Source organism: Rhipicephalus microplus, chromosome 3, assembly GCF_043290135.1.
Source record: "Rhipicephalus microplus isolate Deutch F79 chromosome 3, USDA_Rmic, whole genome shotgun sequence".
Classification (NCBI taxonomy): domain Eukaryota; kingdom Metazoa; phylum Arthropoda; class Arachnida; order Ixodida; family Ixodidae; genus Rhipicephalus; species Rhipicephalus microplus.
In genome coordinates, this window is record NC_134702.1 from 87136545 (window position 1) to 87158792 (window position 22248).

Here is a 22248-nt window from a genome sequence, read left to right on the forward strand (position 1 = left end):
AAGCGACTGAGTCCTCTCACATGTTCTAGTGCCAAATATTAGTTAAACAATAAATCTTCAAATAATATGACCACAACGAATTGCGGGAACCAGTAGGTATAGACTTGATAGAGGTCAGAACAGCGTTTACCTTAGCTAAGTGCTTGCAGCCATTAGATGGTGACGGAAAAGCAGACAGCTACCAATATTGTATTTGTTGCATACTTTAAGTGAAAATTTGAAAATGAAGAAGCAGCGAAGAGCTATGGCAATGAAAAATATGTTTTTCAAACATTACGCAGAACCACCGGACTTTTTGAGCCGCAGGAAGCAGAGGTCATAGTAGTTCTTCAATCTGCTGTAGCTGTCATCGCAAAGACTATAACCGCAGCATACTTGCACTTCCAGTGGATCCCCGTGACATCTCTACGATCACAAGCGTGTCACACTTTGTCTCCTTGAACTTCACAACTCTAAAATGAAAGGTGACTCTGAACAACTGCCTGTACTTCCTTGCCGTATACATACTTATTGCAAGCTATGTAGTCGTGGCACACAGGATTTGCACCATGATGTTTATACTTCAAAATAAGACATATATATATATATATATATATATATATATATATAAATATATATATATATATATATATATATATTTATTGTTGTGAGAGGAAACGATAGCCAAGAACTCGAAGTGGATGACTGTTCACTAAGCCATTCACTTTTTCGCTCTCCTCTTCTACCACTAACACAGCGTGGCAAAAAAGGAAGAAGAAGCATCGCATGAATGCCGCCGCTCCGAAAATGTACGAGATGACAAAAAAAGAAGCGAGAAAGGAATGTACAGTTGTCTTGAAGGCAAGTGCCACATCACAAAGTTCTTGACTTGCAGTCGACGCGAATAGTACGGCTTCATCCTGGAGACGTGAACCACATCCGAGGAGCGTGGTCTACGAGAATGGTGCGATGTGTCTGCTGGGACAACTTCGTAGTTAACTTCCCCGAGGCGATGAAAAACTTCGTAGGGTCCGAAGTACCGACATGACAATTTTTCTGAGCGTCCACGTTGACGTTTACGAGTCGAAACCGGGTTTGCATATCACTGCTCTGTCACCGGGTTTGCCGGGTTTGCCGGGTTTGCATATCACTGCTCTGTGGTGGGCATTGTTCTTTCGAACATCTTGATTTTGCCGCGATAAAATGCGAAAGCGCGCCAGCTGCTGGGCGTCTTCTGCACGCTGAAAGAATACATCTGCATCCGGGGTAATCATGTCCGGCAGAGTTGAATGCAGCATGGTGTCAAGCATTGTGGGGGCGTCGCGGCAGTAAACAAGATGAAAAGGAGCAAAGCCGGTGATTTCCTGCAGAGCGGTATGTAGGCAAATGTTATATACGGGAGGATTTCGTCCCAATTCTTCTGGGCCCGGATTCACAAAGCTCACTTACGAAAACATTTTTGCGCAAGAGAAATTTTGTTGCGTAAGTCGATTCACGAAACGAAAAAACGTCGTAAGAGGGCATAGTTGTCACATCGACCGCTGCAAATAAAGCGCGCTGTGACTGCCCGGGAACATGTCAGCGATGGGGATGCAGTTGCTATATTTGCTTACGTCACCAAAAAGTGCTCGTAAGTGGATTCACGAAGCGAAATTGTGCGTAAAAACAGCATGGCTGAGAGAAAATCCCAAGAGTGATCCGGACCACTCTTAGGAACAATGTGGCTACTTAGAACCTGCTGCCACAGCGGTATACTTTGGTGGCCTGGCTGGTTTTGAGTTAATTCACGCCCATTAAGGGCTGCCTGATGACTGCTGGTGCGCTTTTATCTCTTTCGGCACTTTGAGCTTCGCGTGTTGTTTCCCTTGTACGCAGTGGATGGTGTTGATAACCACCACCGTCCAATGAGTTCGAAGTCGCAGTAATTGAAGAATTCTATTGGGCGTCAATGGCATAAAACTACACATGTAAAGATTTGTGGTTGGATGAAAACCATTGTGATACGTGAATGGTCGGTGCATTCGAACGCGACATGACATAGGATCAACCTTATTTGTTATGTTGTTGTGTTGCGCCCCATCTCATCCAATTAAAAGTACGACTCGAGATCCTTGCCTCATTGGTGGAAATTACCACCAAAGAGGTTAATGGGAGCACATTCTTTGCAAGCTATTGGAAATAGAAATCAGAGAAAGTGTCCAGTGAGTGGTTCCTAAAGTTTGTGCTCTAGTGCACTTTCATTGGCTCTATCTGTCCAATGGTTGCGATCTCTGAAATACAGCTGTCGATACACTTTGGGACGATGTGGAACAAAGCGTACTTTGTAAACCAAAGCGTATTAGGGGTGCACGTGATTACGCATGGAACTACAAACAAATCATGCATCTTCACCTTCACTGTTCAGACACCGATATGGACCGTGATAATATGGCAAGCAATCGGAATGAAATGACCCTAGTAACTTCGTATGACACCGAAAATATGCAAACCTTCACGATTCTGGAGCAAACGTTGGCTGAATTCATCCCGGCGTCAATTACCAGTCATTTAACTTGGCGCACGAACATCATTCAAAGGTAGAGCGAGCCACTGACATGTATTTTGTGCGACGTAGTGACCACTTGACCTGAGAATAATAGCGTTGCGAAGGCGAATCCCCTGTCGCATGCTCTGATCGAAGCAGACGACAAACGCGAGCAGACGACGGCTTGGCCGACAGGCACAGTTTGTTATTGGTTGTGAAGCAATACCCTCTACATCAGCTCACTCCGTGACGTTGCCAAAACACTTCTTTCATCTGGTACGCCTGTCCTGTTCGTCATATTACCCCCCTCGCACATAAGAGAAATTTTTTTCACGCCGTGAAAATAGTGCAAGTACTTTTTTAGAGCTCTCTTACGTGTGGTGCAGTTGTCGAAAACAACATGGCGTCGTAAACAGCATATCGGTCGGTGCGACTTTCAGCAAATGCTTCTCGCACGAGTTACTTCAGCGTTTGACCGGATGTGTTGTGATTACAGCAGCTCTTTCAGTGCATGTGGGCAGTGCGGAAAGCTGTGGCAGTGCAATGGTGTACGGTGAAGCGCAGCGAAGCCTGTGCGTCGGTGTGGTTATCAAGCGGGGATCGGCGTCGATGTATCGACGGCAACTAGCACTCGAGAAGCCTGCAATGTGTGTTTGTGTGCCGGTAACAGTTCGTTCGCTTGACTTTCCAGTCTCTCAGTTGGTTGCTGTGCGACATTTCGGATTGACAGCGTTTCTACACGTTACTTGAGTGACCCCAAGTACGTACGGAAACGTATGAACTACGCGCTCGGTTCTTGCTTCGCCGCTAGTTAGCCCGTACGCTTCTATTTACTTGAGAGCAATGTACTGTGCGGGAGTGAAACGATGTTCGTTGTGAACAGTGGTGCTGTGTTGACGTTCCAAGACTTGTGAACAAGCTGTGCTCGTGTGACCGAAAATTGAAAGACAGCGTTGATAACTGTTTTGCCCTGCGAAGTTGTGGTGGGGCAGCTTGGCGATTTTGTTTGTTAAGTCATCACTTATCCTTTTTGTGATGTGATCAACCAAAACTGCGAAATGCTACATTCTGTTGTGGATCGTGTTACTTTGGAAGCGTGCCTAGACTGTTCTTCGGTAACAACTTGAGAGTTCTATGTGGCAGCGAGAGCCCGTGAACGTCAAGCTTCCCTTCGGCCCCCAGAAAAAGCAAAGATTTCACCGGTGCCTTGCTTTGGAGGAAGTTGTAGGCCAATATCGCCTATCTACAGGTTTCCGAGTTCGTCTGGCCATCGTTTTTCACGGCACTAGAGCCTTGACAACAGCCGGTCATGACCAGTTCTTACACTTTATCAATGGTCGTGCACGCCTGGTAAGCCCTTCATTGCTGTCATTGGCAGCTTCCAGTCTGCAGATGCCCTTTGCCTGTTGGCCGTACTTGGTTCCTCATGACACCGACGGCTACTAAATGCTGCCATCGGTGAGTTCACCTTGCCGAACTAAATTTCACCAGTACTATAATTCACGCAGTTCTATAACGTGTGCAAGTTTTTAAGCCCATCAGATGTAATGTTCTCTATGGTAAGTTGAAGCATGAAAAATATACTACTACTGTTATATACATACATATATTATGGAGCAAATACATAAAAAGTTTTTTGTGATTTGATACAAGTGAGCTCTTGTTTGATTATGAGGTTGGGCCTGTCGATTGACCACGTTTGGTAGTTGAAAAGTTAATGTGAATTGATTTTTCAGAAGCCAGGTTGCACTTAAAAAATTTATGTTATTTTGGAAAATTTGTTCTATAGACGATTACCACTGTGCTAGTACTATACTTCAATAGGACATATATATTGCGGTACGTAAATTTTACATGAGGCTTCAGTTTATTTCAAAGTGATTATAGCAGATTTCGGTCACATTAACGAAGTGATAGCTTCCTCAAGTAAGTATTAGAAGTGAGTGCTTTTAATGATTGTTTTTAAATATCTCGTTTTTGGCTCTTCACAGATCGCAGAGATTGGTTTGTTAAGGTCCTGTGATGCATCGGTTGCACATTCTGGCACATCAATCCTCATCATTACTTGGAGCACCTGTACAAAAATAGGAAGGACACGTTCTCCCTAACTGTGCAAGCCTATGTCACTGCTAGGACTGTTATCATTCAGTGGATGTGGCGTGGAAGCATGCATGGCAGCCTCATCTGGAAGGACTGCAATCTGCTTGGGAGCTTCGAGGGCACAAAACTGCCTAACGGCTGGCTGCAAGGTTAGTTTTTCTTTAATACCTACGATTACGTGAACACCACTTACTGTGCACAAATTGAAAACCCAAGCATCGTTGCTTTCAGTGGATACCTGTAATATTCTTACACATAATTCTTATTCAACAGTTATAGATCTAAATTGCAAGATAATTGAGAATGTTGAAAGCTGAAAGCCTGCAGCTTATGAATGGAACTCCAATAATCTGAGGCTCAAAAGCTTGTGCTTTGAAACGAGCACAAATACTTTGATTCCTTATTGAGCTCTCGTGCTTGTGACTCCCTCTGTGGATCAAGTGCTCTGGAAGGAAATAGCAAGTGAGTGAAAATTGCCTGGCTGTTCACAACTTGTAAGGAGAAAGACCTATTGAAGAAGCTTCAAATGACATAGGGCCAGTAACTGCATATTTTACCTAATGTAGTGTTTTCTCTCTCAGTGCTGTTGCTTATGTTTCAGCCGAACATGTTCACCATGATTGCATAGTGATATATATTTTTCTACAAATTGTACCTGACCTAAGTATGCATTGTTGATCTCTAAAGGTGACGTTCAGTGTGTTTCAAAGCCATGGCTTCTCATTTCTCTGTCTGTGGCTAGCCTATTTCAGCAGCAGAGCGATGCAGCTAGCACACATGCAATCCAAGTCATGGAGCGCTCCTTTGGTGTTCTGTGCAGGACGCAGCATATCCATCCGGCAAGACACTGGTATCAACAATAATGGTGAGTGTTGGTGGCACCTGTAGGAGCCCGTGGTGTTTGTTGCGTATGAATATTTCCCCTGATGAAGTGCATTTTTGAAAGGTTTTCTTCATTTAGAATAATAGATGTCAGCAACAAGCACACTCATAATCCACAAGTTCTTTGTGTCTTCTAGACTGCCCATTTGCTCCTATACGCAGTACGGTGAGCTGGCTATGTTAGACAGCCTTAAAGTTATGAACATTGGCTGTTGTGTTGTAATGCAGTCTAACTTGTGTTTCTTAGTGAACTTATTTGTGGTCTACTTCTCGCACCTAGTGTAAGGTCAAAATAGAAGAAACTCTATTGGCTTTTTATTCCTGTCAGAAGTTTCATGCCTTCATCTATAAAATTGTAGTTTTGCTCTTGTATCATAATCAATATATTTTCAGTCTTCACTGTTTGTGTGTGTGTGTGTGTTGAGGCTTGTCATTGGCTTCTGAAAATACAATATCTGTAAATATGAGCACATAATTGACAACTATACACTCTTGCATGTAGCATGGTTGTAACAATGATCTGTATTTTTCTAAGTTCCAGCAGTAACAAGAGGTTTGGTGCTCCACGGTCATGTACAGTGTATCAAGAACAGAGCACAGAAGACCAACAAGTATAAAGGAACTGCCAGTGACTGTTCTCCTGCTCAAAGTTTACAACAGCAGAAAGAGCACATTGTGATGTCAGGAGCAGCTGCTGCTTAACTTCTTAGCAGTGCATTATTCAGCAGTTCATTTGCTTGCATTCAAAATTATTAAAATTTTGCATGGAAGATACCAAACTATGACACTAATTTAAACGCTGCTGTAGTGTTAGTGGGCAAATATTTTTGAGCTGAAGTTTTTAACATGTGTGTTAAGTGCCTGCGTGCCTCTACATCTACATGCCAGAAATCAAAGCATCCATGGTCGCCAATAGTAACTGTGTCTGCATTCTTTGCAGTACAAGAAGTAAAGCCATGGATGCAGTAATCATGTACTTAGTCGATGTAATCCTTCAGTGTACACTCATTTGTACAGCACCAATGATGCCATGAGTGTATAAGCTCTGGGAAGTGAATCTATGTGGATTATTTTATTTGGAAGGAAGTAGATCATCACTACTCCTAGTATATCTTAACAGAAGATTTTAGTGCTTGGGTATTATCCCACTGCCTGTCCGTCCTTCAACAGTCTACTTATCTACTGTGTAAGTGTAACTTTTTAAATGTATAGTTTGCTCGAATAGGTTTGTTCATAATGTAATCCAAGTGACTTATCATCTATGCAGCTCTACTCAGACTAGAAATAAAAGTACTTGTTTTTATATGTAGCTATACCATGCATTCACTTGTGTTTTTCTAGGTGCCTGTACAATTGTTTAGCCCTACAAAAGTGCTGGTATACTCTAATATTGAATCTGGCATCTTAAAATAGTTTGTTAGTGGAAGTAAGAATGTGTTTACAATCAATATTACTATCCTCAGATGAACTGTGAAAACTCTGTGGAAATTTATTTACATTTTTTGAACTTTGTGAAGGCAAATGTTGTTATGTTAATTATTGTGGTCCCTGTTTCATGCAAATGACACATAATTACTTTGCAGTGGCATAGTATTAGTTGTTATTTTACACATATGTGCTGAGCAACATCGCAGTTGAGGCCAGCAGCAAGACATACATGCAGTGCACTGGAGCATCACCTCACATAGTGTACAGTCTTTGCCCACCAGTAAACTCAATATTTTCAAGCAGACTACTAGACAGCTGTATGGGAACTGTGTTGATGTGCAAACTTTGAAGTTTTCTTGAGGAGTGTTTTTCATCATTTTTGTCCAAGTGAAGTAGCTACCGAAGGCCAAAACTGGTGGAAATGTGGTGGTTTCCCCTCTCCAAAAGCACTCTTACCAGCTGCCTCAATGTTAGCATGGGGTGAATTCACGAACTGGAAAAATAATGGGTCTTTGTTTTCTTGGCCGAAAGAATCGCTTCCACCATTGAGCCACCCCGACGCGCCAGAATAGAAACATTTAGCTAAATAAAGTTGATTCTACTTTTGAGAAGTGTTTTGGGGGAAACGAAATGGCACCTATAGCTGTCAATATAAACACTGTTTGCACCAAGTAGCTTAGTAGCTTATAATTGTATTATTCATGTTTTGTCTAGAATTTACTCGTGCTGTGCCAACTTTCAGCCCAAGTGTGCAAACATGCTTTGTTAGTGGGTTGTGAATGAGCCAAGCTATGTAAATAAATAGAGTGATATTGCAGACATGTACAAAATATTGATGCACAGCCCTTTTCTTTAGCATGACATTGTCAAGGGCTTTATTCTTGTTTTTTTTATAAAAACTGCTTGTCACTGGGCAGCAGCAGAAAACTATGCATCAAGCTTTTGCGAGATAATTCGAGAAACACCGTGTTCAGACATAACAGTGCCAGTGGATATCTCTCGTAAGTTACTTTCTGTAGTATATTCAAAATGAGTGTATTAGAATTGTTGTTTTATAGCCATTCATTTTAATATTTACACATGAGTGTGTGTATGTATGTATGTATGTATGTATGTATGTATGTATGTATGTATGTATGTATGTATGTATGTATGTATGTATGTATGTATGTATGTATGTATGTATGTATGTATGTATGTATGTATCTTTTAAATGAGAATTTGTTTATCATTGGTGAGTAAGTTTGGTAATGATTTGGCTGATTTTGTTTCTAGTTATTTCTCTTTTGAGCCATTATACATTTCAATTTGTTTTGTACTGCATAAAAATAAATGTAACCTTACACAGAATATGTGTGATCGAAGAAGTTTCATTTACCAACCTACAGTCATGGGCAAGAAATTGGGTAAAATGGAACGAACCTGCGAAGATTAGTTTCGAGCATAGCTACTATACATGGCATATCTCGTACACATTGCGTTGGTTGAATATGTCGATTTCAACCTTTCAATTTTAATCAGAATAAGCAAGCTATCACCCGTGGTTGTATATGTGTGTGATATTTATGCATACTGTGATACCGGTTCGCAATTACAATTACAAACCTAGTCAAGCTGAATACACGAATTTTGTCCATGCACCTTTCATCTGCACTGGAACTGTTGTTAATAAAAAATAAACTTCAGTTTAGAAATTTATTCTAGTAACCAAAAGCAGGGTATCTCTTTATCACACAAATCAAATTGCCATTGTTCTCTTCCATTCTGGACAATAGGGGACCCTCTCAGCAGAACTCGATTAACTGCTATAGTGCATTTTAACCATTGACAGCGACATTACACTGAAGCGTGCAGCATGACGAATACCGGGAGAGAAGACACAAACTAATCACTCTGTTTGCGTCAGCTCTAACTGTCCGTGCTTTTTGGTCTTGCTGCATGTGATGATGCCCACCAAATTAGCACGAAAGCGTGTCCCTACAAAGGCAGTCAACTTGGCTGCAAGCAGTTATCTCACTGCATGTGTAGATTTTCTTCAAAACACCGTGAAGACTGATTGCTGGTCGAATATCCAAAGACGCGAAAAGTAATATACCATGTATGATATTGGTATTTCAGCACTGGACACTTTTGCGATAAGAGAGGATGGAGGAGAAAACTATGAACCCTCAATTGTTTAATTTTTGAAGAAGCACAGTACAGCGCTTTTAAAACAAAAGGGGAGTGAAAGAAGCAAGTGCGAAAGCCTACTTCTTAAAAAACTAGTACCCACCACCACGCATAATGTCAGGCCGGGCAACCTCTTGAAAAAAGAAAGTGCTCAGTGATTCTGCGAATCGAACCAAGTACCTCCTAGATTGTAGTTGAGCGCTGTAACCGCTCATCCACTGCAGCAGTGCTTGTGTTCGCCCTATTGCTGATATATCGTCATTCCTTCGAATGAAGCCAAATGCAAAAACGTCCCGTGAAACTTTGTCAAAAATAGAAAAAATAGTTAGAATGCGTTTTCTCAAGGTTACTAGAAGATAGAAACCGCCGCGTGTGACTGTATAACCGTGCGCTATTTATTCTTGTGCATTACTTTCATGACGTTGGGATAGCCGGCTCTAACGTACGCTACCTTCCCATAGTTTGCCAAATATAGATAAGAAAATAAAAATATATATCGGCCTGTGACAACGCTAATCAACTATTATGAGTTCACTGTCACTAGTGTCACTTTCACTAGATGAATGCTCAGTTTGCTTCCATTACCGTTATTTAGGAAAGTTTTGGTTCATTAACTCAACTCTCTTAATTAGCATTGATTCTCACACCTAAGGACAGTCACACATCATCTCGCTTTCTGAGTGGCTGTCCCTCCCATATAACGCGTACTCCACTTTTTTATGCTCTCCGAGCATCTGACCCTGCTTTGCGGACACATTCCCTGACGTCTGCTGGGCCAGAAAAGTGTCTTTATTATCTATCAATTTCAAGCTTTCGCGAAGCCGAAACGAGAGTCTCTCTCTCTCTCTTTTCATCCTTTTCGCACGTGTGATAACGTCTCTCGACCTCAAGACTCGTATACACGTCCCTCGCTTCGTTTGCGCACTCAAACAACGCTGGGCGAAATATTTTCACCGTGTTTTGTGAAAAGCATTAGCACTGAGACACCTCCCGACGAGTCTCCCTTATTTTACGTAGACATATACCTAAGCGTAAGCGTATGCACGTTCTCGCATTGCGGCTTTATAAAAACGCTGTGGTGCATGGAACCAGTGAAACTGCGCTCACAATTTCATTTAATTACTGCTGTTATCTATTTCCGCACAATTCGTCTGCAGGCACCAAAGTCGCTCATGTGTCTTGTAATAAGAATATTGTAACAAAGGCTACCTTTGACTATAGGTACAAAACACCCTTACGTTTACCACTATACCGTGCTAGATTGCACCGAATTAGTTAAGTAGCAGCGCAGCTTCAATGAAATGTAAGGTAACTGGTCGCGTTAAATAGGGGAAGACATTTGAGGCACTTTTTCAAACATTGCATGCATCGATTTATGTGTGGTTTCATTTATGTGGTACACCTGAAGTGTTGTTTACTTGTACTTGGCGAGATAGTGCATGGATTGCTCGGTGGCTCAAGGCCATCGAGCATTTATTTTTTTAGCTACAGTCGTTAAATAAAGGCGAGTGCTTGGCTTTGCACAGCCAACCAAAACGTCTATTTCAACGTACGCGGCATCCCGTAAGCGCTGTAGCAGACGCTCGCAGAACTGAAACTTAGATGCAGCAAATCATTGGCTATCATCGTATACTCTCGATGCTAGACGCTTTGCGTGCTACCTTGATATTATCGGCACACACTTCTTTCTTTCCTTGTCGTTTCATCGGCTATCGTGTGTCCTCCTTGCCCTTTTAAGTACCGAATAAGTTAAATTCATACCCACGCTATAGTAATCCCTCCAGATAAGAGAACTTTTGGCTAAGAAAATGCGTAGCCAAAGTGAAAGCTTTGTGAATTCGGCCTCTGATCTATGGCGACATACATCGAAAGCATATCTGCAATCGTTTTGTTAAGGCGTTCGGTTAACCCGATAGTCTGCGGAGAGTAAGCAGTTGCTGTTCGGTGCGTCGTGCTGCTCAGCAACAGGATCTCTCGGAGCAACTGTGCCGTAAAAGCAGTGCCACTATCTGTGATGACGACAGTGGGAGCACCGTGGCGGAGAACGATGTTCCTAATAAAAAAAGTCTGCCACATCGGAAGCAGTTGCTCGCTCGGCGACTTGAGTTTCGCAGTATCTGGTCAAGTAGTCGATTGCAACCACAATCCAGCGGTTACCAGCTGTACACTTCGGAAATGGGCCGAGTAAATCTATGCCGACCTTTTCAAAAGGTGCATGAGGGCGTCGCAAAGGCTGAAGCAAACCAGCTGGTTTCGTCGTTGAATTTTTGCGGCACTAGCAGGCTGTGCATGTTTTGTCGTACTGCCAGATGGTTTTCGTAAGTTTCCGCCAGTAGTATTTGTCCTTGATCCGCGCCAGAGTACGTGTGAAGCCAAGATGCCTTGACGATGGCTCGTCGTGACAAGCACGCAAAATATCATCGCGGAGAGCAGTAGGAACGACGACGAGGTAAGCAGTTTTCAATGGATGAAAGTTGTGCTTGTAGATGATGTCTTGGCGTAGACAGAACGATGACAAATCACGTGCAAACTGACGGGGGGGGGTGGGGGGCGACGTCCTTCAAGGTATTCGATCAGCGGTTGTAGTTCTAAGTCTTTGCGTTGCTGCTCAGTCATGTTTAATGATGCGAGAACAGCAAGGCAGCTGAAGTCTTCATCCATGTCTTCTGCAGCGATCTCGACGGGTGCGCGGGAAAGACAGTCAGCGTCGGTGTGTTTCTGGCCAGACTTGCGAACCATCGTTATATCGAATTCCTGTAACCGAAGGCTGTATCTTGCGAGACGGTCCGAAGGATCTTTTATATTCGCTAGCCAGCAGAGAGAGTGGTGGTCACTGACGATTCGGATGGGGCGGGCGTCCGTACAAGTAGGGCCTGAATTTCATTATGGCCTATACAACCGCCAGACACTCTTTTTCTGTCGTCGAGTAGTTCTTCTCCGCAGATGACAACGTGCGGATAGCGTAGGCGATGACGCATTCCACGCCATCTTGACATTGCACGAAAATAGCTCCGAAGCAAAGATTACTTGCGTCAGTGCGGACTTCTGTGTCTGCTTCGGTGTCGAAGTGACCAAGGATCACCGGCGTTTGTAGGCGTTGTTGAAGGTCGTGGAAAGCGTCGGATTGTTAAGGACCCCAGACGAAGGCGACGTCATCCTCGACGAGTTGTTGTAGACGGCCGGTGATTTTCGAAAAATTCGGAACGAAGCGGCAGTAATAAGCACAAAGGCCAAGAAAGCAGCGTACATCATGCTTTGTTTTCTGTATCGGGACCAAAGCAACGGCCATAGCCTTCCTAAGGTTGGGGTGAATACCACTGCTGCCGACAACGTGGCCAAGAAATTTGAGCTCTTCATATCCAAAATAACACTCTTCTGGTGTCAGAGAGAGGCCGGTAGTGCGAATAGCCAGAAGAACTACCTCAAGCCGCTCAACGTGCTGTTGAGAAGTCGTAGAAGAAACGACTACGTTGTCTAAATTTACTAAACAAGAGTGCCACTTCAGGTCACATAAAACTGAGTCCATCATTTGTTGGAATGTGGCTGGAGCGGAGCACAGGCCAAAAGGGAGAACTTTAAATTCATAGAGACCGTCAGGTGTAATGAACGCTGTTTTTTCTCGGTCCCGATCATCTATTTCAATTTGCCATTATCCGCTATGGAAATCCATGGAGAGAAGTAATGGGCGTGTTGCAGGCAACCCAAGGAGTCATCAATGCGAGGAAGAGGATATACGTCTTTTTTGTTATCTTGTTCGGTTTGCGGTATTCGACACAGAATCGTAGTGAACCATCTTTTTTTTTAACCAGAACCACTGGTGATGCCCAAGGACTTGTCCATGGTTGAAATACATCGTCATCCAGCATTTGTCTCACTTGATGAAGGATGACATCCTGCTCCTTCTGCGACACGCGATGAGCAAGTTGGCGCACGAGTTGGACGTTGGGCTCACTGAAAATTCTGTGCTTCATTAGAGGGGTCTGCCGGACTTTCGACGTAGTGGCGAAATAGTCACTAAACGATGAGAGGAGACTGAGGAGCCTTGCCCTCTCAGGTTCTTCTAACTGGCGATTGACATTGAGGTGACTAGTCACATCAGTATCGCAGTTGTTCTCAGTCGAGATTGTCGTAATCAAAGGGAAGGCGTCCAAATCATCCAATGCCTCCAAATAAGCTATGGTTGTGCGTTTCGCAAAATGTCTGTGTTCGCCACTGAAGTTCGTAACTAAAACCGTAGCCTGGCCATTTCGGAGTTGAACGAGACTTCGAACAACGGGGACTTCCAGATCAAGCAATAACGTCAGGTTACTTTCGGCGACGCCCGTGATTGACTGCTCCCGTGGACACTCAACAAGCACGAAGATACTACTGCGAGGTGGCAACGAGACGTAATCATCAACTACGCGTAATGCCACGCCACAATGTTCGTTCTCTATGTCAAAATCTGGAGAAAGACAGTTACCAAAACTGACGAACAAATCACGCAAATTAAATATCACTCCATACTCTTGCAGATAATGTATGCCCAAAATTACCAGCCGAGAACAATTGGGCAGTACAAGGAGTGACGCTACAAAAGCCGACGCACAAACCTCAAGAGAGAGAGAGAGAGAGATAAAGATGCAAGGAAAGGAAGGGAGGTTAACCAGACGCACATCTGGTTTGCTACCCTGCACTGGGGAAGGAATAAAGGGGAGAAAAGAGGTTGCAGAAAGATGAGAAGGTACACACAATCACGAGCACACTCGGGGAGCACACACAGTCTACAGGCGGTCGCTCAGGTTTGTTGACTTAAGGTAAAGTAGCAGTGCTTTAGTTGCTTTCTGCGCAACTGAGGCAGATGCCCAAGGTCCTAGTATCTTCTGCACACAAAATGGTCCATGGTCCGGGGTCAAGTCGATTCAAATTCATCCGGAGCTGGCATCGCTGTGTGTCGTAGCAAGCGCAGCTGCACAGGACGTGTTCGATGGTCTCTTCAGCTCCGCAGTAGTCGCATGTAGGAGTGTCTGCCATACTAATGCGAAAGAAGTACACCTTTGTAAATGCAACACCCAACCAAAGGCGGCATAACAGTGTCGCATCGGAGCGGGAAAGTTGTGATGGTAGCTTTAGCTTGAGCGAAGGATCCAGTTCATAAAATTGACACCTTTGGAAGCTGGTAGACGACCAGAACGTGCGTGTGAAATCTCGAGCCAGCAAGTAAAGTTGTCTTGCTGCATCATTCCTTGATAGAAGAATCGAGACTACATGGGTTTCTTCATGGGCTGAGCGGGCTGCATCATCGGCTAATTGATTTCCGGTAATACCGATATGTCCAGGCAGCCATTGATATATAATATCATGCTCTCGTGCTAGAGCGTCATGATGGCAATGTCCTAATTCTTGTACCAGTTGGTCATGACTCCTCCTACGCATGGAAGACTGCAAACTCTGAAACGCTGCCTTCGAATCACACTATATGACCCATTTTCCTGGACGTTCTTGAACGAGATATTGTAAAGCAGCCCTTATAACAGCAAGCTCTGATGCCGTAGATGTAGTCATATGCGACAACTCAAACTTGATTGTCATTTCTGCAGCCGGAATCACAGCGGCACCTGATGAGCTGCTGGACGAGACGGACCCATAAGTTTATATTTGCGTTCGGTCTAAGTACAACTCAGGTAATAATAGCAGTGTTGCTTTCTTCAATGCTACTCTGGAGTGACTGCTTTTTTTTTTGATTCCCGGAATTTCTAGACGTACTTGCGGCTGGTCAAGGCACCACAATGGACATGCCACTCTCGCAGCTGGCGTATATCCTGATGGAATGCTGTTTAGGTGCTTGGCTATGACGTCTGAAAACGTAGCACGTGGTCTTGCGGAATGTAGAAGGGCCAAGTGGTGGTCGGGGACACGGCTAGCATGTCGACTGTGCGCTCTTAGGCAATCCACAACTATATATGTCCTGACCGGATGGTCTTTGGCAAGCATGATTGTGGCATAAGTAGAAGCGCATCGGGGCAGTCCTAGGCAGACACGCAGTGCCTGACCCTGCAAACTCTCCAATGAATGAGTATTCGATTTGCAAGTGTTAGTCAGTACCGGCAAGCTGTAGCGCAATAGACCCAGAATTACGGCCCTGTACAGCTGTAGCATGGAGGCCACAGAAGTTCCCCATGCTTTACCGCACAAGAATTTCATGATATGCACAATAGATAGCAGTCTCTTCTTCAAGCACGCATAATGTGGGCTCCACGAAAGACTTCTGTCGATTATTATGCCCAGGAAACGATGCGTCCGTGCATATTTGACACTCTGCCTATTGATGTAAACAGGGTATGGCGTCATTGGTTTGCGTGTAAACGCCATCAACGCGCACTTCACGGTTGATATATTTAGGCCTTGTTTCTGAAGGTAGGCTGTTGTGAGGGTTGCTGCCCGCTGTATTCGTGCACGCACCTGAGGGCGAGTAACTGCAGCACTCCAGAGGCAAATATCATCGGCGTATATAGATAGGCACACCGACTTTGGCAGAACCTTCAACAGACCAATGAGGGCTACATTGAACAATGTGGGTCTTAAAACACCTCCCCGAGGTACTTCGCAGTAGGTGTAATGTTGGGCAGTTGTACCCTCATATGTTTGTACAAAGAAACCCCTGCCCGTTATATAATCTTTTATCTATTGAAACATTCGTCCACCAATGCCCATTTCTGCGAGAGAAGTGAGGATGGCATCGTGAGCTACATTATCATATGCACCCTTCACGTCAAGAAAGAGTGCCATTGATATGCGCTTGCGACTTTTTAGATGCGGAAGCATCTTATACTCGCGCCTTGTAGTGCGCCGTCCGCGCCGTCCGCACCGCTTCTCGAACATTCGACAGCTGACGCGCGCGCATGCGCCGTCGCGCCGTCGCCCACTCTTCCACCGTCTGTGCATCCCTTCCTCCTCTACACACCGCGCGCGCTTCACTCCTCCACCATCCGTGCACCCTTCCTCCTCTACACACCGCGTTCGACATCTACAATTCTCCTGATTCTCCAGTGGACGCGCATGTGGCGTCGCGCTTCGAGAACATTCAACAGCTGACAGTGCATGCACCGTCGCGCTGTATATATACTCAAGGTCGGCGCTCGCTCGCTCAGTTGCCGCTCGTCGGTTGGTTTGTACGGCGCGTCGACGTCCAAGGTCGCGGTGAAATGAATTCCAACGAATCCACAAACACAATGATCGACGTCCCTTCGACCAGCGCCGCCCTTTCGCATACGTGTGTACGTGTTCACTCATTTAATACCCCCTCCTACAACCACGTTAACCAATTTAGCCATCGACCCAAGTAAGTCGCAATTTAACACCCCATTTCACAACCACGTTGACCAATTTAGCCATCGACCCAAGTAAGTCGCACTTTAACACCCCGTTAACCAATTATATGGTCCGCATCCTCCTCAGTGTTCCCCCGAGGGAAGCTGCGGGCAATTTTTTTTTCTTGTTGAACAAATGTCGATAAGTCAAGGACACAGTCAATGGAGGAGCGGCCCCGACGAAAACCTGCCATGCAAGAAGGGTATTTGGTGTATCGTTCCAAGTACCACTCGAGACGAAATAGAACCATTCTTTCCATCACTTTTCCGAGGCAGCTTGCGAGGGCAATAGGGCGATACGCTGTCAAGTCCAATCGTGATTTTCCCGATTTCAAAAGTGGTATTAATCGACTTATTTTCTATTCTCGGGGAACACTGCCGCTGAGCCAGGAGTTGTTGAAGCATGTTAAAAGTTTTTTTCTGGCTTTTTGTCCAAGGTGTCCCAACGCACTATAAGTAATACCATCAGGACCTGGCGATGACATGCGCTTAGAAGCGACTAACGCACTTCCAGTTCTTTCATGGTGAACGGAATGTCCATTTCTGGTAATCGCGTCTCAGGAACGATCATGGCGTTGATTCTCTCGTTCATAATATTCCAGGCAACTCTCGTGGAAAATTCTTCAGCCACCTCGAGTTCTGTTTTTCCATGATGGAGTGCGAAAGCTTTAAAAGGGTGCCGTTGTTGCGGAGAGGAGCGAAGACCACGAACTGTTCTCCAGATATATGACAGCGGTGTAAGAGGATCTAGAGATTCGCAGAATGCTTTCCAGCGTTCGCTCTCCAGTTTGTAAATGCGTTGTTGAATCTTTTTCTGGAGCCGCCTTGCTTCCCTCAGATCGTAAATTGATCTTGTGCGTCTGTATCGTCGTTCAGCACGCCTTCGTACAGCTCGTAATTTTTCCAGTTCGATGTCAAACTGTGTTATTTTAGACCAAAATGGTAATTTACATTTGGACGCTTGCATAGCTTCTGCTATGGAATTTTCCAGGCTGCAGGCGAGGCCTTCTTGGCAAGCGTTCTCAACACGCGATGCAAACATCGACCAGTCAGTGCCAATTGCAACACCGGAAGAGAAATGTTTTATGATACCATCGATCGTCACGTAGGTGGGTATGTGATCACTCCCATGAGTCTCAATATCGCAAAACCACTTGACTTTGTGAGAGAAGCACCGTGACACCAATGTCAGGTCAAGGCAACTGCCATACGTGAGACCCCGCAGATATGTGGGGGTACCATCGTTCATGATGGAAAGGTCGTAATCGGAAGCGAATGTAACAATGCCCCGGCCGCTGGCATTCATCCTAGTGCTCCCCCAAAGCATGTGATGGGCGTTGAAGTCACCGGTGATTATCCAAGGCCCATCGGTTCTCATTAGGATGTCTTTTATTCTGTCGCAGTCAAATCGCGATGACGGAGATATATATCAACCAATAAGCGTGAACGAAACTGCATTCTTTTTTACACGAAGACACACGTACTGATTGCCGTCATTCGAACTTATTGGGTGCGAAAGATAAGTCAAGTCTGTGCGAATGTAAACAATTACTTTGCTTCGTTCTTCGCAAGCGGCTGAACAAAAAGCTTCATAACCGGACAATCTATAAGGCGTTGATACGTTTGGTTCACATATGACAAGTATAGGGAATTGATTGGCCCGAACAAATTGGCGAAAGTCCGAGATACGGGACTTCATGCCTCTGGCATTCCACTGAAAAATCGACGCACTTTTAACTTCAGTGCGGAAGATGAGATTTTGTTGAGCCATTGTGCTTATACGAGGTTAGCAAGAACTGGATTTAGTGCATCCAGTATTTGCAGTGCACTCTTAGCAGACGGAGATTGTATGCTGCTCAGTAGCGTGCGAATCGTGGTAATTATTGATTGCACGATTGCAGTCACTTGCCTGTCTTGGTTGAAAAGATCTCGAACCGGGACGATTGCAGTCACTTGCCTGTCTTGGTTGGAAAGATCTCGACCCGGGAGCGCGAACTGGCCGTCATGAAACTCCTTCGGTTCGCTTGATGCTGCTTCCCTTTGAAGTGCAGGCCACTCTGTCGCAGTTAGGGTATGCTCACTGGCTTTGTCCTTTACAGCCTTTCCCACGGCATGTGGTCTGGGAGGCAAAGGAGGTGGTACTGATGAGGGATCACGCAAACGTGTCGAGGAGGTAGCGGGCGTCCTCGAAGACCGACGTCGACGTGAACGACGCCTTCTGACTTTCGCTGCGGCTTCTCGATGAGATGAGTGATCGCGCACCATCTCATTCAAGATGGCAATTTCCTTCTGAATCCACGGGCAGTCCTTCGATGTGACTTCATGGGATCCATTGCAATTAGAGCATTTCTTGACAGTTGCGACGCACTTATCCGCTTCATGGTGCTCGGCGCAGCGGTGGCATACCACCGAATTCTCGCAGACGCTGCTCACATGTCCAAGTTTCATGCATTTACGGCACTGGAGAGGCTTTGGAATGAAAGGCCGCACAGCATGTCTGAAGTACCCCACCTTCACATGAGAGAGGAGTGATGTGCTCTTAAACGCAATCTTCACGCAGCGAGACTTGCCTAGCCGGGTGACATCAACAATTGGAGTATCAGTTGTTGACTTGACAAGAAGTTGTAAGTCATTACTGGAAATAGCGACATCAATGTCGTAGATCGCGCCGGTTACTACATCACATCCCAAGGGAACATGAGAGCGCACCTGGTTGCCGTCCAAGTCAGTTACACTGCGCAGAACGCCCAACGCACTTGCGTGCAAAACGTCCACAGCCAGTATATTCTTTCTGGCGTTCACTCTTATGTCCATGATCTCATTTGGCATGAGCGTTTCCAGAGACCTCGACACAGACTGTCTGTTAAGGCGTTTCATGCTGACGGTAGGAAGTGCAGGCAGAAACAGGATGGTATAAGTGTTCGATTTCGGCGCTTCACTTACAGTATGAATAGTTGAGGATGAGGATGTTCTCATGTTCCTTCTCTTCGCCTTGCGGCGCAGCACAGGTTGGAAACCGTCATCTGAGAAGTTTTCACTGCTGAGATAGTAAGCATGAGTATCTTCACTATCGCTGTCACTCGCTTGTCCCATCCGCTTCCTGGAGGCGGCCGCCGCTGACGCTGCTGGTGCCGGCAGGCGCCCGGGGTGGTCTACATCCATCCCTTCCAAGGGAGCAGCGAAAACTGATCAACAGACTTAAATTACAACTGAAATATGCTGGAGTTAGCAGAAGTAGCTCCTATTCAAAACACACTTCTTCGTCTTCACAAACCTCAAGCCTGGCGCACCTTCCTATAGGGGATACGAGGTGTCCTCCAGCGGTGATTAGTTGAGGGCCGTCCCACGTTGTCAGCGCCTTGTGTAGACGGGTGGACAATGAAGCACTCATTACCGAGTAATCGGCTCCCGTGTCGAAAAGTGCAGTCACCGAATAACAGTCGACGGAAAAGGTAATGACAGCGGACATTCTGCTGGCGGTTTCAGAAACAGGCTTTAACCGTACGTCGTAAGGCAGTGGCAGAGGGTATTTGTAAGGTTCGCGTGACAACGGCCTCACCTCCGGAGGTCGCCGTTTTCAGTTACCCCGGCGTGGGATTGCGCCACTGACACCAGGGGACCCAAAGGCGGGTCGAGTGCGGTGCGCTGATGCGGACGGACGGGGTGATGGTGACCGTGACTGTTGTCGCGGCGGGACCGGCGCATGATGGCTACCTTCAAAGTAATCCACAATTTCTTGCGGGTGCTCACCATAGCGTGGACAACGGGCATCTGGGTGGAATCCGCGTAGGCCTATTCGTCGGTAGTAAAAGTCGCGGTACATGTGTTCAACTTCGCCACAATGGTAGCACGAAGGACGATTGTCGGGTGCACCCAGACGATGCAATTCCGCGGGCTGGGACGAAAATCGGCCTGAGAAGGCGTGCGATGGGTTGGACTTGGAAAGCGTCTGGGGGTCCCAGCAGGCGGATGAGCAAAATGTGCCGTCGATGGCGTTAGAGACGCGTAGGGCATCCGCGTAGGAAAGCATGGGAGGTTCTACTTGTGATGGTGGTGAGGAATGAACGAACTGCCTGATTTCGTTACAACGTTCGTAACGAGAGGTACTGGAATTGATACTCAGCACCTCTACTAGTCTGTCGCGAGGAAAAACGATAGACACTAATTAACTCGAAGTGGACGACTGTTTACTAAGCCACAGCAGCCATTCACTTCTTCGCAATATATATATATATATATATATATATATATATATATATATATATATATATATATATGCGCGTGTGTATATTTTACGCTACTAAAATATTTTTTTTTCTAAGGATAGAGGAATCGGTAAACACTTGTCATTTTTGAAGCTGTTATCTAGGCCGACGCAGAAAGAAAGCCATTATATATCCTAAGAGCTCTTTACCACCGCATCAGGCCTGGGGGACCTGTCCGCCAGTTTTAAAGAGATCCGAAAGTGCTTTTTTTTCCTGACAGGCATGTATAGCAAAGTTGTATGGTACCTATAGCTTATACAAAAGCTACTTTAAAGCAGTGTGACGGGCATGTCCAAGAAGCTGGCTATTTTTGGACGCAATTTTCCGGTGAGATCTCATGAGGACAGCAGTGGCATATACAAGTGACAGCGTAAGCGATCGACGTTTGGACGTCACTTCAGCTTCTTTTATATTTAGCATCTTGAGTTTTCTGCTTTAAATGAACAGTTTTTCGTTTTCATTTCTGGCTTTTTCCTGGTGCTAGCCACACACTGTCTTCTACACATGTGCCTGTCCCTGAAGCTCTTTGAAGACTTCGCTTATATTCATACATTATACTGCTTCCCCAACCATTCCTCCATATCAGAACATCAGAAATGCCAATGAACCGTAAGCTATTGGTCTTTCGAGTAGACACCTCATCGTTCTCCACTTGCGGCTGGTTCTTCAATCAGTCTCCGCTCAGCCACTTCCCGACATCGATCGGCAAACAGTTTGAAAGATAGCAACAGAAAATACTGAAAGTTCGTGCAGCAGCAAACGCGCAAGTACATTGAAAATATTCCATGTTGAGAATTTTCCAGTCCGTGTTACGCGGACGTCTCGAAATAGCGTTATAACAGTCAACCGTTCTAAAGACAAAACAAAGTCGCAGTCGACCATAGTTCACAAAAAGCTATGAACTAATTAATAAATAATGCAGGTGCATGTGCCCACATTGTTTACATATTATTATTATTGCGGTCTTATTATTGCGGTAACTGAAACCTGGCTTTGCGACAAAATACGAAACGAAGAGCTGCTGTGCTGTGATAAAAAATACAAAATATATCGCTGCGACAGACCTAATAGATGTGGCGGTGGTGTTCTTCTTGCGGTGAATGAGAGCATTGAAAACTACGCTGTTGCAATAGACTCGGTTTTGGAGGCAACATGGTGTTGCCTCAACGTGGCTTTTAGAAAAGTTGTCATTGGCGTATGTTACCGCCCACCTTCAGGAAGTGCAAACTTTTGCAATGACCTACATGATTGTCTGAGCCATGTGAAGGTTTTGTTTCCTCGCGCAGCTGTGATTCTACTAGGCGATTTCAATTTCCCTAACATTGTGTGGTCAAATTCTTATTCATATTCCTTGCCTAACTCAGCGGAAGCGGAGCATTTTATTCGCATCTGTTCAGATTTTGGTTTGACGCAGCTTGTTAATTTTCCTACGCGCGTTACCGATACTACGTCATCCATTCTTGATCTTATATTGACATCAGAACCAGATATTGTATCTTCAGTGTCCAATGTACCTGGTATCAGTGATCACGATATTATTCAAGCAAATATA

General features: G+C 45.1%; 1 protein-coding gene across 2 annotated transcripts; it reads left to right on the forward strand.

Annotated features, from left to right (window-relative positions):
• Window positions 1-3543: 3543 nt before the first annotated feature.
• LOC142803250 (uncharacterized) lies at window positions 3544-6327 on the forward strand. 2 transcript variants are annotated; one of them, XM_075888366.1, is made up of 4 exons: window positions 3544-3961; window positions 4495-4752; window positions 5346-5468; window positions 6021-6327. In XM_075888366.1, the coding sequence occupies exons 2-4, from the start codon at window positions 4656-4658 to the stop codon at window positions 6185-6187; spliced, it is 387 nt and encodes a 128-aa protein (XP_075744481.1). In that variant the 5' UTR covers window positions 3544-3961; window positions 4495-4655; the 3' UTR covers window positions 6188-6327. The 2 variants fall into 2 exon arrangements, with proteins under 2 accessions (XP_075744481.1, XP_075744482.1); XM_075888367.1 differs by having other exon boundaries at window positions 5424-5468.
• Window positions 6328-22248: the final 15921 nt, after the last annotated feature.